Consider the following 21,657-nt stretch of genomic DNA (forward strand, 5'->3'; position numbering starts at 1 on the left):
ATAGAGGTGTTTCCTCAATAAACATATTTTTAAACCATATAAAACTAGACTCAGAGTACCTAAGTGAGAAAGTAGAATATCAGAATTTTTTTATTCCTTCTATATTTATCTACTATTTTTCCTCAACACTTCAATCTCTTTACTTCCCATGTCTGAAACGTCCTTTCCCTTTGTCTAAGTGTTACCTATCCCTCAATGCTCAGCGTAAGTTCCACCTTTCTAAAAACTCCTGCTTTTGGTTGCCTTGTTTTATTTTTAATGCTGTATTAGAACTTCTGGCATATATGTGTTCAATACTCAAATTATCTTTTTATGCATGTAACCTATTCTCCTGAAAGTCCCCTTTGTGTAGGAATAGTCTCCCATATACCTCTATATTAAATGCCCTCCACACAATATTATTGTCCTTAAGTATTTCTAATGACAGATAAAAATTAAGGACTAGAGGCCACTGACATTATGAACCTTCAATAACATGACTTTTATAGGAATCTTATAGCAAAGTCTAGTGAGAAGAGCAGAGGGAAATATGAAGCAAAGGATACAAAATGGGTTTGGTAAACTGTTCTTTCTGCAATATGCTAAGCATCATTGTCTCTCCACATGCTAACCCAGCTAGAAAAATACATGTACACACACTTGTTTACTTTTAAATATATACTATGTATAATTTAAACACATTTTATACACAATTAGAACGTTATTGTGATAACAGCAGTAGATTAAAAACAAAACTGTACCAGGATCAAGGGAGCAGGATTTTTGTCTTAGTTCAATTAGCTCTATGACCTTAAGCAAATTACATAACTTTCTGGGCCATAAGGTGTCTTTTATATATTAGAAAACAAGTCACTTACAGTCATCAAATTCTATGATTCTTCATTATGAAGGTAACTACTCTGAAGCATTGGCATTTTACCTACTAGATACGTTATCCTAGTTTTTACTTTATCTTACTCTTCTGTAATTTTTTAGTGATCTTTGTTGCTGCCTTTGGTGGATGTTTCTAAAATACAATACTTGGCCTTCTGGGTTGTTTTTTGTTGTTGTTTTGTTTTTGTTTTTTGTTTTTGTATATGTACTCTGTAACCTCAAGAGGTAGTCTAGTATAAGTCTTAACAGCACTGGAATCCGACTACCTGGGTTTGAAAACTGGTATGCTGTTTTACTGCTTGTGTGACCTAGGAAAAGTGAGAGAGCCTTTCTGTGCTTCAGTTTCCTCACCTGGGATTACCTGGCTAGCTATAAGAATTGTGAGTTAGTACATGTGTAGTACTTAGAACAGTGCCTGGCAAGTGCTCAAAAGTATTAATATTACTGTCACCTTGGATCTCTTCTCTACCAAACTTTAAACATCACTTGAATGTTGTGACTCATACCTGTTGACAAGTCATTTATCCAATTATCACCTTAAATTCATATGTCTAATACCAAATTCCTTATCTTCCCCATAAACCAGTTTGCATTATGGAACCCATCACTTTTCATTATGTAGGCCTGAAACTCTGACAGCTCACTCTCCCATATGCCCTCTAACCAACAATTGGTCACCAAGTAATAACTATAACTCTGTAACATTGATTTTTCTTTGGCACTGGGTTTACACCTTTCGTCCTGACCTATAGGGAGTATAACAGTCTCCAGCACCTCCCCTATATTGGATCTCTTCTGCATACTATCATTGGATTATTTTGTCCATAGCATTGCTTATATCACATTGCTGCTTGCTTTCTAAATTCCTAATCTGGAATCAAGTAGTAGCTGACAGAGAAGCCAGCTATGATGATATTGTGCCATTTAAGCCAGAGTACATAACAAGAATAAACTTCCTCTTGATAAAAGAGGAAGTCTTTTTCTCATCAGATTGGCATTCTCCATAATCTGTGAACCAATCAAGAAATTAAGCTGTCACCAACCTAAATAAATTTCACCTCAGAGGAGCTGATGTCATAAAAGATAAGCTGGTTGTAAGATGATAAGATCAGATCAAGTAGGTTGAAATAGTTCTTTATTCTTTTTTGGAGAAGCCCTATGTAAATTTTTCAATTTAATCATTCCTCATCTCTCTCTAAAAAAGGATTTGAGGCAGTTTTTAAAAAGAGAAAATGAATTTTTTTTCATTAAAGTAGGACCCAAAAGGGAAACTATACCTAAAGTGGGAACACAGACTTGCCAGTAATAAAGGGTAAGAGTTAATGTGGTCAAGGATAAAAGTTGGCTCTTAGCTTCTCTGCAGCAGCCAGGGTTTAAATAATAGGAGACAAATTATAAAATTCACATTATCTCAAAGGAGAGAATAAGTTCGTTTGACAGTGGCGTATAATGGAAAGTGTGCCAAATTTAAGTACTAGCTGGCCCTGCCACTTATTTACTGAAGGACCATGGACAAGTCACAACCTTTCTATGCCAGTTTCTTCATCTGTAAAATAGAGAATACTTATGCTGTTTAATTCCTGAGATGAAATAACAGAGGTAAATGCATTTTCTAAACTAGTCAATGAGAGGTGGAGGCTAGAGAAAATAGAACATTGTGAAGTCCTTAGTTGTGAGATCGAGTTCTGATTGACAATTAGTGTAAGATCTTGAGTAAATCTCAACCTTGTTGGTCCTCAGTTTCATCAGCCTTAAAGTGAGAATGCTATAACCCTCAGAGGCATTTTTATGAGGATATATTAAAATATTTATAAATTTATAAGTACAATGCAAATATAGATTATTATTATTATAAACCAGTTTGTAGCTGCTATCAAAACAGGTTTATTGTACAATATGAAAATAAAGAATTGGCTTGGCATTATGGCAGTACCAGGCTCTCAATAACAAATGCATAGCAAACTTAACTAAATTTCTAAGCATCTCTTGCTACTTTAATGCAGCAAACTTCAGGGCAAGGATGATGTAATACTTCTAATAAACCCTGGACTCGGTGTCTTACTCATAAATAAGCTGTTGAATGAATACTAAAGAGAATAGGAAAAAATGTGATTAGGTAGTTACCTTTCCTATACATCATCATGATTCAAGAGTATCTTGTTGGAAGAGAAGAAAAGCCTATCTGGCCCTAAAGAAAGTGTTAAGTGAGCTCTGTGAAAAAGCGTTTTTTTCTTTTTCATGTATAAACAAGTATGAAAAAGAATTGGAAGTCTTAAGTTTCAGTCATTCTGTCAGTCAGCAATATTTGCTGAGTATCTACTATACACCAGGCACTGTTCTAGGCACTGCAGTTATAACAAGAACAAAGTAAAGACCCTGCCCTCTTAGAATTTATATTCAAGTGGGGCAAAATAGACATTAGCAAGATAAGTAAGTAAAACAGAGTATGTTATATGGTGATTAAGTGCTATGAAGAAAAACAGGAAAAGGAGGTACTACTTGCTATTTTATTGGCTTTATTGAGATATTACTCAAATACCATACAATTCACCCATTTAAAGTGTACAATTTAATGGCTTGTAGGATATTCATAGTTGCACAACTATTACCACAATCAGTTTTAGAACATTTTCATCATTCCACAAAGAAAGCGGTCACATCCCCTTCCTCCCTCCCTCAGCCTGTGGCAATCACTTTCTGTCTCGTTCAGTTTGTCTATTCTGGACAGTTTATATAAATACAGTCATACAAGGTGTGGTCCTTTGCGGCTGGATTCTTCTACTTAGTGTAACACTTTCATGTTTCATCCATGTTGTAGCATGTACTTCATTCCTTTTAATTGCCAAGTAATATATCATTGTATGGATATAACATAGTTTATCTATTCATTAGTTGTTGGACATTTGGGTTGTTTCCGCTTCTGACTATTATAAATAATGCTGCTGTGAACATTCGTGTACAAGTTTTTTTGTGGGCATGGTTTTCATTTCTTAACTATAGATCTAGAAAGTAGAATTGCTGGGTCATATGGACCTTATGTTTAGCTTTTTGAGGAACTGCCAGGCTGTTTTACAAAGCAACTGCACCATTTTACATTCCCAAAAGAAGTGAATAAGGGTTCAAATTTCTCCACATTCTTATCAACACTTGTAATTATCTGCCTTTTTATGATAGCCATCCTAGTGGGTGTGAAGTGATATCCTCTTGTGGTTTTGCTTTTGTATTTCTCTGATCACTGATGTTGAGCAAAACTGTTCATGTCCTTTTTTGCCCATTTTGGAGAAATGCCTATTCAGATCCTTTGCGCCTTTTAAAATTGGGTTTTCTTTTTATTATTGAGTTGTAAGAGCTCTTTATATTCCAGATAAAAGTCCCTTATAAGACAGATGATTTGCACAAATTTTCTCCCATTTTATGGGTTGTCTTCATTTTCTTGAAGGTGTCCTTTGAAGGTTGTTTTAAATTTTGACGATGTCTACTTTGTGTTTTCTTTTGTTTCTTGTGCTTTTGGTATCATAGCTAAGAAATATAATCCAAGGTCATGAAGAATTACCCCTATGTTTTAAGAGTTTTTAGTTCTTTTTTTTTTTTTTTTTTTTTAATATATTTTATTGATTATGCTGTTACAGTAGTTCCAATTTTTTCCCCTTTACTCCCCTCCACCCAGTATCTCCCTCCCCCAGCATCCCCCCCCAAGTCCATACCCATGGTTCGTAAAAAATAACTATCCCTCCCTCTCAGATATTAAGACCCTTTGTAATCTTGTAAAGGACAATGGGCGAAGGTCTCAAGCTCCTCTAGCTGCTTCAAGCTGGACATGGTCGTCGTCCTACCTACCCTTGGGTCCAGAAATCCCTAATAAGAGTGGGGGTGTGGAGGGGAGGGTGAGAGTTTTTAGTTCTTATATTTAGGTCTTTCATCCATTTTGAGTTAGTTTTTATATATTATATAAAGTAGGGGTCCAGCTGCATTCTTCTGCATGTGGATATCTAATTGTCCCAACACCATTTGTTAAAAAGAGTCTCTCTCCCTATGGAATTTTCTTGGTGCCCTTGTCAAAATTCAATTGAACATAAATGTGAGGGTTTATTTTTGGACTCTTCTATGTATTCCATTGAGTGAGACACTATTCAATATAAGGTGGTAAGGAAAACTTTCTCTGAGGTAATATTTAAGCAGAGTCTTGAATGAAGTGAGGAAGTGAAACATACAGATATCTGGGGGGAAAACCATTCCAGGTAAGGAAAAAGGCAAATACAAAGATTCTAAAGTGGGAGTGCCCTTGCTGTGTTTGAGAAACAGCAAGGAGGCCACTGTGGCTGGAGTGGAGTTAGCAAGAATCGGGGATGAAGTCAAAGAGAGGAGGAGAGTGGCAGACTATGTAGAGCCACGATAAGGACTTTGCCTTTTACTCTGTGTGGGATGGGAGGCCTTGAGGCTTTTCAGTAGAGAAGTCATTATTTGACCTGCCTTTTGAAAGATTTACTCTGGCTGCTGTATAAAGAATAGACACTTAGGAAGAAAGATCATAAGAGACTATTTCAAAGGTTATGGCAATAATTGAAGCAAGAGATGACCATCAAAGTAGGTTTTTGTGATGAAGGAGGTGAGAAGTGGCAGGAGGCTGGATTTTTTTTTAAGATTTTCTTTATTTTTAGAGAGGGGGGAAAGGAAGGAGAGAGAGAGAGAGAAACAGAGAGAGAGAGAGAAAGAGACATCACTGTGTGAGAGAAACATTGATCGGTTGCCTCTCGTACACGCCTCAACCCAGGCATGTGCCCTGACTGGGAATCGAACAGGTGACCTTTTGCCCTGCAGGATAAAAACTCAATCAACTGAGCCACATTGGTCAGGGCAGAGGCTGAATATTTTCTTAAGATATAAATGCAAGAAAAAGAGCAGTCTAGGGTGACAGCTTTTTGGCCTGAACAACTAGAAGGATGAAGTTACCATTTATTAATATGTGGAATATTGCAGGAGGAGCAGATTTGGAAGTCTATGGAGGGCGATCAAAATACAATTTTTGGCATGTTAAGTTTGAGGTATCTACTAGATAATGAAATATAAATAGGAAATTTGATATGTAGATCTGAAATTAGTAGAGATATCTGTAGTTCTCCGTGTTGAATCTTGAGAGACTAAACTTTTCTGTAAACCCTATTACACAACTGTTTACAGCTGTCTGAAACATTTTAGTCTTTTACACATACACCATTAAGTCACTCCATTCTCTGGCTCTTTAAGAGTCTGGTGCCAGCAACTGTGGTAATTCCAGTTTCAATAGTGTAAATTAAAGTTGTTGCAATTTAAAAATACTGGTCATTATATCTTTTTTTAAAAAATGTTTTTCAATTACAGTTGTCCCATTTTCCCCCCATTGTCACCCCCATCCAGCCCACCCCTTCTCCCACAGTCATTCCCCACCACGTTGTCCATGAGTCATTTATACAGGTTTTTTGACTAAACCTTTCCCTTACTTATCCCCCTTCTCTCCCTCCCTCCTCTCCCCCTGATAACTGTTATTCTGTTCCTTGTTCAATGTTGTTCATTTGTTTGTGTTGTTCCTTAGTCTCCTGTATTAGGTGATATCATATGGTATTTTTCTTTCTTTGCCTGGTTTATTTCACTAAGCATAATTCTCTCTAGTTCCATCCATGTTGTCGCAAATGGCATGAGTTCCTTCTTCTTTCTGCTACATAGTATTCCATTGTGTAGATGTACCACAGTTTTTTAATCTACTCATCTACAGATGGGCACTTAGGCTGTTTCCAGCACTTGGCTATTGTAAACAGGGCTGATATGAACATAGGGGTGCATAAGTTCTTTTGAATTGGGGTTTCAGGATTTTTTGGGTATAATCCTAGCAGTGGAATCACTGGTTCAAAAGGCAGTTCCATTTTTAGTTTTTTAAGGAAATTCCATACTCTTTTCCATAGTGGCTGCACCAGCCTGCATTCCCGCCAACAGTGCAATAGGGTTCCCGTTTCTCCACATCCTCGCCAGCACTTGTTTGTTGATTTGTTGATGATGGCCATTCTGACAGGTGTAAAGTGGTATTTCATTGTGGTTTTTATTTGCATCTCTCTGATGGTTAGTGATGTTGAGCATTCTTTCATGTGTCTATGGACCCTCTGTGTATCCTCCTTGGAGAAGTGTTTGTTCAGGTCTTTTGCCCATTTTTTAATTGGGTTGTCTGTCTTCTTGGTGTTGAGATGTGTAAGTTCTTTATATATTTTGGAGATCAATCCCTTGTCTGAGGTATGGTCATTATATCTTAAGAGTAGGTGGGCAACCTGCCATGAAGTGAGTATTGTCTATCCTGGCCTCTTGTTTTAGTGCCCACTCCATGCTCTTAAACTGAGTGTTCCATGGGGCTTGAAGTGTTTACAATGAAAAAATCAGAGTGCTCAAATAAGGCCTTGCTTGGACTATCACGTCCAAGGATGGCAAAGGTGCACAGGTGACCCCTCTTGACATGGAGAGATAAGTGACAAAAAATAACAAAACAGGACTCTTCCAATGCCCTGTAATTGGAATGTGTCATATAGATCCTTTAATTAACAAGGATCCTTAAATTATGGGAGCCTTATACATCCCATTTTTAATATTTTTCTATTGAATTTAATCTTGTAAAGACTTGGCCTGCTGTACAGTTTTCTAAGTTATCTCTGAATCCTTGTATTTTTCCCAACATTCAAGAATCCTCCTGATTTAATCTACAAAAATATGCATACCTGCTATATATTAACCTCATTAATAAATGTAATTAACATGATTAGTTCTTGGAAAGGTTTTGTACCACACTCCTAAAGTTCTCCCTCAGGTTTGACATTAATCCATTCTCTCTTTTGGTCTATTTAACTGGATATGACTTTATTTAATTCTAGCATTAGCTGGCTCACATTCACCAAACTTTTCTGAACTAGTCCTGGTTTCCAGTGGTCACTGCCTTCATTTAATTTTCTACTCAATTTTTTTCTTTAGTTTAAAACATTAATTTTCTTCTTTACTGAAAACCAGAGCATTAGGTAAAATAACCAATTTTTAATTTTTTTGTGTCCTTCCGCTTTATCATAATAAAATCTGGCATCAAGAAAACTTTATGTATTTTATGTGAAAAAAAGGTATGATTCTTAAAGATATTTAAATTTATATAAATTTTATATCATGCAATTCATATTTCAATCTTGGGGACTTGAAATTTCATATACTTTATTTAATGAAAACTATTATTCAACTCCGGTGATATTTTGAAATGTGCACATTATCCTTTTCTAATATACTGGTGATCTTTTAGACAAGAGAAACACACTAAGATAAAAATGCTACAGAAGTAAGCTGCTCTGAAAAACACAAATAACAATTTTAAATTCTTGTGATATAAAATTAAAACATCGACATTATAATGCACAAGTTGTATTCATAGTAACCATCAAGTTAATGGTCGACCCTTATTTTACAAAAACTAAATGAAATGTTAGAAGCACATTAAAAAACAAGACAAGGGAAATTATATGAACAGAAGACAGAGATTACATATATAAAATATTTTAAAATCTTACCTCCTCACAGCACCGCCTACTTACTATAGCCCTATAATCAATTCTATCCCAGAGTTGATCCCTTAACTTTAAGAAATTAGGGAACAATTTTCTCCAGTTTTTTCCTAAAGCCCAGGGAAATATTTCATATTTGGACTCTTCTTCATCTTCTTCTACTGTATTAGCCAGGTACCTAACAAAGAAGACCAACAACTCAAAAAAAAAAAGAAATAGGTAAAGGACAGGAATTGGCAGTTCGCAAAAAAATGCAAATCACTATAAACACATTAAAAGAAGTTCAACCTTACTCATAATTGAGGAAATAACAGCTCAAAAATAAAGATACAGCCCTGGCTGGTGTGACTTAGCAGACTGAGCGCCGACCTGTGAACCAAAGGGTTGCCAGTTTAATTCCCAGTCAGGGCACATGCCTGGGTTGCAGGCCAGGTCCCCAGTTGGGGGTGTGCAAGAGGCAACCACATGTTGATGTCTCTTTCCCTCTCCTTCTCCCTCCATTCCCCTCTCTCTAAAAGTAAATAAATAAAATTTAAAAAATAATAAAATATAAATAAAGATACAACAAATTTTCCTTAATGAGTTCTAAATATTTGTGTATTCCTATACATCTTGAGCTTTGTTCTGGGCTGCAGTTACTTGGAAACAGTCTGATCCTTTCAGGTGTTGCTTTTATGATTTGGTAGGTAGATCTAGAATAATACTCAGTCTGGGGCTAATTATTCCAGACGAGTGAGGCAAGACCTTCCTAAATACTCCCTGTCCTGTGAATTATGAGACTTTTCAGTACGGCTGGAATAGACACTATTTCCAGCCCTGGGTAAATGTTAGGCACTGTTCCCTCTAATCCTTTCTTACGGTCTTTTGCCACAATCAGGTAATATTCTTAAGACAGAAACAGAAACCAGTATCCTGTCAAATGCTTGAAAGAGATCAGGAATACACAGAAGCAGGAAAACACAATAGTAAGTAGAATAATTAATCAAAACTGACACACATGGTAGAAGTAACAGACAAGAACATTAAAAGTTATAACTATTCCAGATGTTCAAAAAGATAAGACACACTTTCAGAGATGAAAACTAGGTATACAATGAAAAATACACTGAGTGGAATTAATAGCAGATTAAATATTGCAGAAGAAAAGACTTGTGCATTGAAGACAACAGTATAAACTATCCCAAATTAAACATGCAGAGAAAAAGAAATAAAAATAAACAGAGCATCAATGAACCATGAGACAACTTAAAGCAGCCTAATAAAGGTGAAATCGGAGTCCATAAAGAGGGCAGTGAAAGAAAAAAAATATTTGAAGAAATAAATGGCTAAAGATTTTAAAGATTTGATGAAAATCATAAACCCACAAAGAAGCTCATTGAAGCCCAAAGCACCAAGCACATCATAATCAAATTGCTCAAAACCAGCGATCAAGAGAAAGTCTTAAAAGCAGTCAGAGAAAAAAAGGTAAGCTGAATAACATAAGAATAGAGATAAGGATGGAGTAGATTTCCCATTGGAAATATTGCAAGCCCCCTAGATGACTTTCCAAGAAAAATAAGCAACTTACAATAAAAAAAAATTACAAAACACTTAAGGCATCATGAGGAGAAACTGACCCTGAAGCTTGAAGTGTTGGAATTAATATATAAACAACAAAGAAAAAAAGGGTCTTAAAAGCAGTCAGAAAAGAAGGCAAATGATCCTAAGAGGAAGGTTTGAGATACAAGAAGGAACAGAAAGCAAAGATATATATATATATGGGTAAATATAAACAAATGTTGAATGTATAAAATAATAACATTTTCTGGGCATCAGAGAGAACTAGAGAATTGCAAAACAAGAGAATATAAGTTGGGGAAGGGGATGATTGGAGTTAAAATGCTTGTGTGATTAAAAATAACTAGGGTAATTGCTAAAATAATAGATATAGACTGCATAATTTTTAAACAAGCAGAGGTAAAAATAGCATCAGAAAATAAAAAATTTTTAAATCTCAACCAAAAAAAAAAAAAAAAAAAAAGGGAAAAATGGGACATATAGAAAGTACAGAACAAGATGGTAGAAAAAAAGTCAAATATATAAGCAATGATAGAATATTATTCTGCAAAAAAACTGAACTATAGCTATACATACCATATGTTCTTTCATACATATTTCGCATTAAAAAATTTTTAAGGTACAGAAGTATAGCGTACACTTCTATTCATGTAATATACACACTAGTTCATGTATAGAAAATTATTTCTAGTCAGATACACATGAAATAGTTAATTCTCCTTGAGAAGGGAGGCAAAGGTTTTGAAATAGGAGGAAGACTTACTTTTAATTGCATACCCTCTTATGTACTTTCTAAAACCATGTGCATATTTATGTTTAGTTACATTAATTATAAAGTGAGTATCTACATATTATTTATCCTCCCTTAAAATAACTACATATTTTAATATTACCTTATTATAAAGCACCTAATTGTTAAACCCATTTAGTTATATCAGTCAAATCCTGTCCTCTGTAAAGTTACCTAAAGTAATTTCTTACCTTTAATATCCCTGATAGTTCTTAGTACAGGGTAGATAGAGCAGGAGATTGGTCCCTTTCATGCTTACTAAGTGAAACATGGAAAATCTATAATGTACTACGGCATCCAGACATCATGATTCTACTCTAGATTAACAATTTTTCAGGCTCAATGTGATGAAATATCTGCATTGAATACATGTAAGGTCCTTTCTAGATGGAAATAGTTAAGATTTCCTTGGAGCAGAGTCCATTTTTTTTTACACAATAGTCAAGTCAAAGAGGCAACTGAGTATGAAACAAATAACTGTAAAAGAGATAAGAATGATAATTGAAGTTCAGGGCTATAAGAATATATAGAAAGGAAAAGAACTTGAGTTAGAACTATGGCTAATTGAGAAAATATGGAGAAGAACTGTTGAGTCAGGCTACACAAAAAGTATGATTAGATATAGAAGGAAAATTATAATTCATGTTATTTTTAATAGGAAGCTTATAATATAACATGCAATGCAACTTCAAAGACTGTCTCAATAGTGGAAGTTGAAACAGTGCTTCACTGATAATAACCTTTCTAAAAAAAGTCAAATAAATCCAATTTAAGGTATCTAGTAAGACTTAAGCTTCTTTAGATTTGTTGTTAATTTTCAGATGAGAAAAAAACTACAAAATAGATATTACATCAACATACAGATATAATGCAATACTAAGAGACATGTGAATGGCATTATAGCTAGTGGTCAATGGCTGAATTTGGCCATTGGCAAGTCATCCATGAATTTGTGCCCCAGCTCTGATGCTTACTAACTCGTGATCTTGGAAAGTACTTAATCTGTCATAATCTTCCTATCTGTAAAATGGGGCTAATTTAAAAGTGTATCTCATAGGGAAGATGAAATGAGCTTATATAAATCTTGGTGGTGCCTTGCACATAATACTCAGTATTAGCTAATACTATTATATTCGCCTAATTTAGTAATCATCACTAAATTTTATATTGAATTTATTTTTCCCTATGCATGTGGAAATGTGTCTCCTGAATACATGCAATGATCAAATCCTTTGATTCTGAACTAAAGAGACTTTGAGTAAAAGTTTATCTAACAGTTGTTGTGGTATTCAACTTAAATATTTTTATATGTAGTAGTTCTTTAGTTAAGTACTTAAAATTATATTCATACATTTCCAAACTGTAATACTATATCCAGGTACTGGGTAGAAAGTTTTGAGATTGAGATACATATTCCTAATTTACACCAATTCTAGCAGAATTTTGATCTATATATTGAAAAGCCATGTCATTAAGACCACTTACCAGATCACAAAGCTAGTATATACTGTCTAATACAAAGTCAATGGAAGAACTGAAAAACAATATGCCTTGGTCGAAGTACAGTGTGCTAAGTGAAACAATGAGAGGACACTATGGGTATCAGATATGAATAACTCCTAGATTACAGACCTAAATCCACAATGAGTATGTCGAGAGCATTTTCAGCAAGTTGTTCAATGTAAAAGAGCTATGATGATAATATTATATATTAACTGGAAATTTCAAAGAAAATATTCCATCTTAAAAAAATAAAAAAGTAAATCCAAAAGAGGAAAATTTGGAATAATTTATATAAAACAATCTGAAAAAAGTAAAAGGTACAATAAAATTCAAGCGGAATATTTAATAATAAGTCTTAGGCATAAAGCAGAATAAGATCAATGAAAAGAACATAAAATATCCAAGTACAGTATGTGTATTCAAAGATATACAGCCTGTTTTAAACAGCCTGTTTGAAATAAAGTATCATATATATTATAAAGAACTACCACAAAAAATCACTTAGTAGAAAACATACTTACAGAGCAATGAAGAAATTTATCCTGGTATGCTCATTTATAGTAAATTTGGCCCTCTTGAAATAAACAAAGGTCATAGCCAAAAGGTACTATTGGGAAAAAATTAGAAGTTTTGCTTTCATAAGTAAATGGCTTTAAAATAGTTATTGAGATCAATAATAAGCTTAAACAATAAAGCATTATTTATTCTTATTATAGAATTACCTATTTGAGTCATTTTTTGGCTTCCTGTAATCCACGTGAACAGTGAAAAATAATTCTTGATCATTTATCACAATTAAGATTACAACTAGAATGAACTCCTAAATTTTATTGCCAAGATTTTTTAAACCAAAACCCAATTTTTTCTATCTTAAATTTCAAACCTATAGAGAAGTTGAAATAATCATAAAATGAATAAACATACATCCTTCACTTAGATTCACCAATTGTTAATAAGTTGCCACATTGGCTTGATGTATGTGTATATACAATTTTCCCCCTGAATCCTTTCAGTTACAGACATCCATATTCACTTTTTAACATAATCCTTTAAAAATAACTAACAAAAAATTAGAATAACATGGCTTTAAGTGAAAAAAAAAGTGTTTTAAGTTTATTATTAAAAAGACACGTATCTATTCTGGTATTAGGACACTATGCCAGGCTCTGGTTGTTAACTTAAAAACAAGCTATAATACTGATATATTAGATTCCCTCTCATAAAATGCCTCTTCATCCTACCTTCACAGGATTGGCCATATGCGATTTTCAGTGGACTCCTGAAATTGTGCTAAAATATAGCGCTCCTGGTTAGTTGCTTTAAAAGCACTGCCCCCTGCTGTCCAACAACTTTCATTACTGTAATGTCTTAAAATCATCAAGTTTAAAACAACATGAATTTCATATGATATTAAGGCAGTACCATCAATTTTTAAAAGTGTTAGTGACATTGTGATTATGTTTAAAAAGATGTCATCTTTTAGAGATACATCTTGAAACATTTATGGATAAAATATTAGGATGCCTGGGATTCACTTTTAGGGAAAGGGATTGGAAGAAACGAGAATGGTAAACAGACCCTGACCAGGTGGCTCAGTTGGTTGGAGCGTCGTCCTGAAGATCAAAAGGTAATGGGTTCAATACCCGGTCAGGTCACATACCTAGGTTGGGCGTTCAATCCCTGGTTGGGGCCTGCATGGGAGGCAACTGATCAACATTTATGTCTGTCTTTCTCTTTCCCTCCCTCCATCTTTTTCTCTAAAATCAATAAACATATCCTCCAGTAAGGATTAGGAAAATAAGAATAGTCAGTAGTTGATTGTTATAGTGGGGTAGGCACATGGAGGGTCTTTGTTCTAATCTCTACCCAAAATTGTGTATGGTTGAACTTTTCCAGACTTAAAAAAAAAAAAAAAAAACCTCTAATTTTGTCTGTTATCTTAAACCTGAAATTTAAAAAACTTCATACCAGTATTAACTTAGTGCGTATTTAATCATAAGCTAGTCTTCCATTCATTCCCTTTTTAATCAGTTGGCGTATTAAGTGTGATGTGAAGTCATGTTGAATTTTCTGATATGATTACCTAGTCTAAGATGGCATTTTCAAAGCTGAAATCAGAACTGTTCAGCTAAATCTTTAGAGTATAGAAACATCAAAGTCCCTAGTAGGCAAGCTAGCATTTTTAAAATGAAACATTGATTCCTAAATAAAGCACATGATAAGCTAATTTTGCTATATAAGATTTTTGGGATTTGTTTTATATAAATTACCTACAAAATATTAAAATGTATAACAGACTGCCTTAGTGGAATGAATCTCAGAATATTCTTTCTCCACAGCCTGAAAAAAAGTAGTAATTCTGATCAAAGTATATTAAGTCTATACTGATTCTTGTTTTCAATCGAACAGATAGTCTTAAGGTTTTTTAAATAAAATCAATAATATTCTACAATTCTTCAAAATATATAATGAATCTATAGTACATGCTAATTTCAAAAAAACAATGTGTAAGGATTCCACTTTGAAGAAGGAATGCAGGCTAGTTCTTTTCCTAAACTTAATAAGAGGAAGTTCTTATGAAGTTTCTTTAAAGTTCTGATGGTCTAGTAATATAATAATATTAATGATTATATTACTAAATTTACCTTGTCTGCAATTTTACAGCAGCAGTCCATCCACAAGAAATCTTGAATTAAATCATCATCTACAACAAAAGATAGCTATGACTTGTCTTTTAAAAATAGAATGTTTTCTTATGACGAATTTCTACTTAAGGAGATTATACATAATGCTTAGAACCAAAAGAAAATGGCTGGACCAGTGTTGTCTGAGGTGTAGTTTTCGGTCCTGTCCTTTATCTACCATTGCAAGAACTATACAAAAAGTCACTGCTTTATCCTTCAGTTTAACCATCTGGTTTTTCTTAATGTAGTATAGCTCACACTGAATCGGGAATGGTAGAAGTGTTTGATTTATTGAACATACCAACAGCTCTTTGAGAAATATGTCTAGGTAACTCTAGATTAGCTCTTCATTACTTTCCAAAATCAATCCTTAACAGGTGGAAATGGAATCTGATAGAGAACTTAGTCTCTAAGAAATAATGACTTAATGAATACTTTGTTTTTTAAAATGTTTTTTCTAAATTTTTTATCCTTTCTCCTTTTAGGTCCCAGGGTATTTTTAGGTTTGTATTCTGCTTCTTTCTTCCTATTTATTTCTGTCCAATTACATATTATCCAATACACATGAAAATGTCTATATAAAGAAGATTCATTATTCATTACTTATAATTAACATTTAATTTCGGAGAAACTGAATATAATGACAAAAAGATCAACAAAGAAAAATGTTGTTAAAAAATAATAATATCTAGAAAGGTCAAAAACTTATGTTAATTTTATAACCCCAAAATATATGACAGTTGTAGAATATAACCTGAGAAAATCTGCTTTTTTTCCATTTCCCCCTTTCATTTTAAATAACAAAGCATAGCTACTTTCATTTTTACATCCTAGAGATATTGTAGTCAAATACATGAAAAGTTCCAAGAATAAGTACTGATTTTCTGAGAATAATTAATTTCTGCCTTATTAATTCCACTTTTATTTCTTAAATTACCTAAAGTGGTATAGGCAGGTATTTCGTCTTACTTCTAATGATTAGTTATGAATAATTTAAAAAGTTGTGGGCAATAATTTTGCTCTACTTTTAATAGAAAGGCAAACTTATAACAGCATTATAGACCCTGACTGAGAATACTATAAATTATAAATTCATTATAAATTTTTTTCTACTTATGTTACTTACATTTTTTCTTCATATCTCATTTTGCTTTTCAATTGTAAGCAGCTTTCCCTCACTGTTTTAAAAAAAAATTTCTGTCCTCTAAACAGGGTAAATACTCTTGTTCCCAGATGTCTCCTCTCACATCCATCTGCCTTTCTCTATAAAGAAGGAAGCTCGTTACCTGGATCTACAGACTGTGGTATCTACTTGATTTCTTTACCACAGATGTTTACCAGAATCTATTTATCTTAACCTTTATTCTGTCTACCCTACTATCCTATCTCAAAAAACAAAAAATCCTTCTTTTTCTTGGCCAGTAGAAGTTTCTTTTTGGTGATTAAAAAAATTTTTATCATCAAAGTACCACCTACTAGCTCATTGTCTGAACAAATTCAAACTGATTTTGATTTTGAATCAGTTTGAATTTGAGCATGATAATAAAGTATAGGTAATTTTTAACAATATTCCCCAGATATAACACTGAAACTTCTCTAGCTTGACTAACCTTCCCAGTTTGCTGAGTTCTATCACTAAAAGTCTTGGGGAACCCTCAAACTGGGTTGGTAGGCTCAGCTGAATTCATGGAGTATTTTTACTTTAGGTCAAGGAAAGCTCATGCTATGAATTTGAATTGCCCAGAATTTACATTTGACACTTGGATTTAAGCAGTCTAGAAGTGAGATGAGTCTGAATTTCTAATCCAAAAGAATCAAAACAAACAAAACCCAAAATTTAAAAAAAAAAAAAAAGACTTAAGTAAAACAAAAACAGATTTGGTTGGAAATGAGAAATCTGACAGAAAATAACAGCACCCTCTTTGATTATTATAAAAGTACTCTCCGGTTACTGCTATTTCAATATTTTAAACCTACCAAATAATTTAAAGAAAGCAGTCATTTCCTGACGCTGTATAACCAGACAGGGCCCTTTGAGGCGTTTAGATTTGTTGCTATTCTGCGCATTTTTCTCAGGTGCTGGCCAACTATCTTTAAAAATAGGACGCTTCAGATTAATCGGTTTTTTAGGTTGATGTGATCTACTTGACCCAGATTTTACATGAACAGTAACAGTAGGTGGTGTCTCACAACACAGCTGATTATTCCTCATTTTGGTTTCCCAAGATTCCTGTAAAAGTAAAACGTACAATTACTGATCACACTCCTAATATAAAAACAACTAATTGAATGATTCCACCAGAGGCAGTAATGTGAAATGTTATTGAACTTGCTACTAAAATGTTGTGACAGTGACTCACATGAGAAAGTGCTTTTAGAATTCATTGTTAAGAAATGCTATGCTTTCTTTGGGTAACTGATATACCTCCTCTTTCCAAGAAATAAGATCCTATACACCATTTTGCTTTGACTACTAGGGAACACAAAATCAAATTTGAAAGTTAATTATAAAATCTATGCTGAGTTTCTAATCTATTTGTGGTAGTCTTCTTTCCTGATAATTTTTTATTCTGCTCGCATTGACATGGTTTTATTGTGTGCTTGTTATATGCCACCTCAATTTTTTAAAATAGATTAAGACAAATGATTTCCAGAACTTAATTATAATCAATTTCAAGTATTATATTAAAAAGCAACCCCCCCACAAGAACATATTTTCTTTCTGGTAAATTCCTAGTTATGTTACAAAATTTACTTATTCAATAGCATTTATTGATATTTATTGAAAAGTAAAAAATGATTCTAGAAAAGATGTATGGTATATATACTTTGAGGGATTCCTATAATCTGATCATTTTAAAATTTAAACTTGAATGTATGAGCATGCTATTGAGTGGCAGGTTGTGAGTGTACATGAGTGCACAGTGCTACAATCCAATAAAACTTGAAACAAAGTTAAACAATCAATATTTAACAATATGCATAATAACAACCATGTGCACTCATATGGCAAAATCCTTCAATGAGTTTTTACATGGACTCCACCAACATGAAAAAAATCATACCAGAATTCACACTTGAATAGAATGTCTGGGACTTTTTTTTTTTTTTTTTTGGTGGTGGTGGTGGAGTAAACAGATAAAAGCTAATCTATAGGCATCTAAATATTTCTTCTCTTTACATGTAATATAAGGAGTGATGGGGTGGTGTTTCATAGAACCATACTATAGATGTAGTAGTTTGGAGAGTCATCTGCCTATATGACAAAAATCTAATAGCAATATCCATTGGCAGCCCAGGGCAGGCAGGTAAGCCTTAACTGCAGCCTTACACTAACACTTAATATATGCCAGTCACTATGCTAAAAGTTTTACATGCATTATCTCATTTAATTCCCAAAACATCTCCATAAGGTGGGCATTATTTTATCCTTTTTTTCTAGATTATAAGTTTGAGTCTTAGAAAAGTTAAGAAAGTTGCCCATTACCACATAATTAGTGAGTGATAAAGCTAGGAATCCTGGACTGTCTGATACCAAAGCCCCATATTCTTCAATCACTAAAGAAATGTTTTCAAGATTAAATGAAATCATGGATAAAACACTTGACACATGATAAGCAGTCCAATGTTACTTACTGTCACCATGCCAGGAAAACATAAACACAGCTATAAGATTACACTTTGTAAATATTTAATTCTAACATTTGCAGTGTAAGTGTGCACAATAAATTACAACTTGGTTTAATAAGCCATTCCTGCAGGGAAGAAAAATGGACTTACCACATTTTTGCTAAAATAAACTTAAAATATTTATTAAAATGACTGTAGCATTTCTCTCTATTATAACCACGGACTCTAATCATTGAAAGACAATACCGCAAATTTAGGAAAAACATTCTGGCCAAGTTGCTGGAGGCTTTGCTGGGGCTATTATCAGATCTTCACAACTTTCACGGTTAAACTTTTCCCCCTAATGTAGCTAAACGTTACAGGGCCCTTTCAGCCTCAGTCAAGTGCTAGATGCTGCACTGTTCGTAAAATTACAAGGCACGACTGTCTCAATGAAGTCCAAACCCGATGAGAAAGCCACCCCACTAGTGGATAAAGCCATGCACGGCGGTGAAGTGGCGGGATAAACACAAACTAGGCTGAGCAGAACTAAAGGAGTGATGTGCTAGAAAACGGCGGGAAGGAAGCCAGCGGCCAGCAGCTGGGCGGGACTCCAGTCAAACGAGGGCTGTGTTATTTGAAGGCCCGGGCCCCGCGTGCGCCGCAGCAGAGGGCGCCGCAGCGGGGCGCGCGGCCAGTGGCGAGGAGGCAGGTGCGCAGACTCCGCGGACCGAACCGGACCGAAAGGAAAACCGAACCGTCACTCCAGCGTTGTAACCTCGGGCTAGTTCACTGTGGGGCAGGCTCCTCCCTTCCCACAGCATGATAACAACAACGGCATTTGTTTTTGTTCCTGACTTTTTAAAGCCCTGGCATATAGTAAATATTCAATAAAAATGACGTGCCGCTGGGCGTTGTTCACTGTGCCTATGTTGCAGGGTGGAGGGAAGGGACAAGTACGTGAGTCCTGCCTAACATGGCGCTGAGCACTCACCAAAAACAGTACAGGCGGCACCGTTACTGTGTCTTTTTTACAGGAAGGGTGCCTTTCAACAGAACCCGGCAGGTAACCAAGTTTCACGTCAACGAATAAATTAATTTAAATGTTAAAAAATACACTGGTAACAAGAGTGTAGTATTTTAAAATGTGCCGTGTTAGAGAATGAAATCTGTCAATAGACAGGATCTCAGTGTTAGCATAGCATGGGTTTAATCGGTCTTTCAGTGTTAAATTACGCCGAAAGTTTTGTTTTCTTTTGTTTTGTTCAATTTTAGCTGGTCGGCCCCTGGTGGAACCGAAAATGTAATAGGAGTGTGCAAAGTTTGAGGAATGAACTAAAGGCGTAGGACTGACGTACAGCTGGTCCTATTTCAAGATTCTGGCACAGACGCTCCTTGCGGGGAAAGGTGTGTTTAGCGGGGCACCAGGAAGAGGCCCATTTACTCAACACGCTGTGACACCTGCCCTCCACAGCACCAAGGGGGGCGGGCTGGGCGGGGACGGGGCCCTCCCCGCGGGCTGTAGGAAACGCGGAGCCCGCGGAACCAGAACTCCTCCGGGCCCCGAGGGGAGGCCGCGGCGGAGCAGTTGGGGCCGACAGCGCGCGGCTCCGCTCCTTCGCCATCGCCCCCTTCCCTGCCCTGCCCGGCCAGCAGCCAGCACCCGAGGCGCGGCCGCCGGAGCTGAGCGCCCGGTAGCTCCCGGCGCCGCCCCGCCCCCTTGTGTACCGGCTCTTCTCGAGCCTCGCTGTCTTCCCCACGCCCCACAGCCACGAGCCGCCCGGGGTCCGACCTCCTTGCCCCCGCGTCCCGCCCGGCCCCCCTGACCGCGCTGCTGTTGCTGGAAGGGTGTGTTCTCGTCGCTGCGAAGCCACCAGAGGAGACTCACGGGCCGTCGTGTGAGGCTGGGGCAGAGGCACCGCCCCATCTTCACACACGGTGGACAGCGGGGTTGGGTGTGAGAGGGTGTGTGAGGGAATGGAGGGGCCGGGCACAACTGGCGACGCTCAGGACCACGGTACCTTCCAAAACCTGGGGCTGGTGGCAGGGGCCTGGCGGGCGGTCAGCTTCCCCCAGACGCCCCGGGCTTCTGACGGTAGCTCGCAGGGCGCTCCACAGCTGCACGACCTACTCGAAGACCTCCCGCCAATTGAGAGCAAGGCCGGCGCGGGCCAATCAGCGCGCAGGGACCCCCGCCGGGGGCGGGGCCGGCCCGGGGATGCGCGCGCCGCTCGCGAGTCACAGCTGTCCGCCGATTTACCGTTACCCCGTTATCCCGATAGACTTACCGTTATCCGGCCCGGCTTACCCTCCGGGCAAAGAAAAGCGCCACGACGCTCCCACATCTCCCCAGGTCTTGTAATTTAACCCTTTTCCCTTGGACACTTAATCATAGTCAGGCTTGTATTAAAGCCATTTATCTCCCGACCCCAGCTCGGTGGAGATGCCCTGCTACGTTAAAATGATTATATGAACAGACCACTTAATAAAAGGCGTGACTACCAGAACTCTGTGATAAGGGGTAATACTTTCCATTCTGTTAAGTCTGTTCTAAGTTGTAAAGTCTACAGGAGCCTTTCTTGCCCCTTCTTAACCCTTGGCCAGGGGCCTCGATTGCAGTAGGTGCTTAGTGTTTGTGGAAGGAGTACGTAAGATTCTCCACAGCTTTCTAATTTTTTCTGACATCCTTTCTTCTTCCCTTCTACCTCGGATAACTTTCTATCCCCTGCCATTCCCCTGCTCCGCCCCGCCTCTTTTCACGTTGCTAGTCTTGCTAAGTAGTTCTTCCGACTGCATAATACTTCACAGTGGGTGGGTCCAACGGAACAGATCAGAATTGTTACACTGTATCTAAATGTCACTTGTTGAATAAACATTATAAAGAGCATAATGATAAAACTTTAGGTGTGTATTTCTATGGAATCATTTATGTTTAATTGTTCATTTTGTAAGGTATGCTGTCACTTCAAGATCCTTTTAATCATTTTTTTTTTTTAAGCTATGTAAGGACATTATAAAACACGGAAATCTAGCAAAAAGGGACATAGTACAATATTTCTAAGTGGTTGCCACTGGTACAGTCAGG

The 21,657-nt window shown here is 36.3% G+C and overlaps 1 protein-coding gene across 2 annotated transcripts in view; it reads right to left on the minus strand.

Moving 5' to 3' along the window:
• SPDYA (speedy/RINGO cell cycle regulator family member A) overlaps positions 1-17,175 on the minus strand; it is a 27,856-nt gene extending 10,681 nt beyond the window's left edge. For both annotated transcript variants that reach the window (XM_090280185.1, XM_090280183.1), the window contains exons 1-4: positions 16,941-17,175; positions 14,925-14,983; positions 12,801-12,886; positions 8,436-8,607 (exon numbers count right to left, since the gene is read on the minus strand). In XM_090280185.1, coding sequence (XP_090136311.1) covers positions 8,436-8,607; positions 12,801-12,886; positions 14,925-14,983; positions 16,941-17,175 — 552 coding nt within the window. The remainder of the gene's footprint in view (positions 1-8,435; positions 8,608-12,800; positions 12,887-14,924; positions 14,984-16,940) is intronic.
• Between the last annotated feature and the right edge of the window lie 4,482 nt (positions 17,176-21,657).

Source organism: Furipterus horrens, unplaced genomic scaffold (genome assembly GCF_987537825.1).
Source record: "Furipterus horrens unplaced genomic scaffold, mFurHor1.1.pri manual_scaffold_6, whole genome shotgun sequence".
In the NCBI taxonomy this organism is placed as follows: domain Eukaryota; kingdom Metazoa; phylum Chordata; class Mammalia; order Chiroptera; family Furipteridae; genus Furipterus; species Furipterus horrens.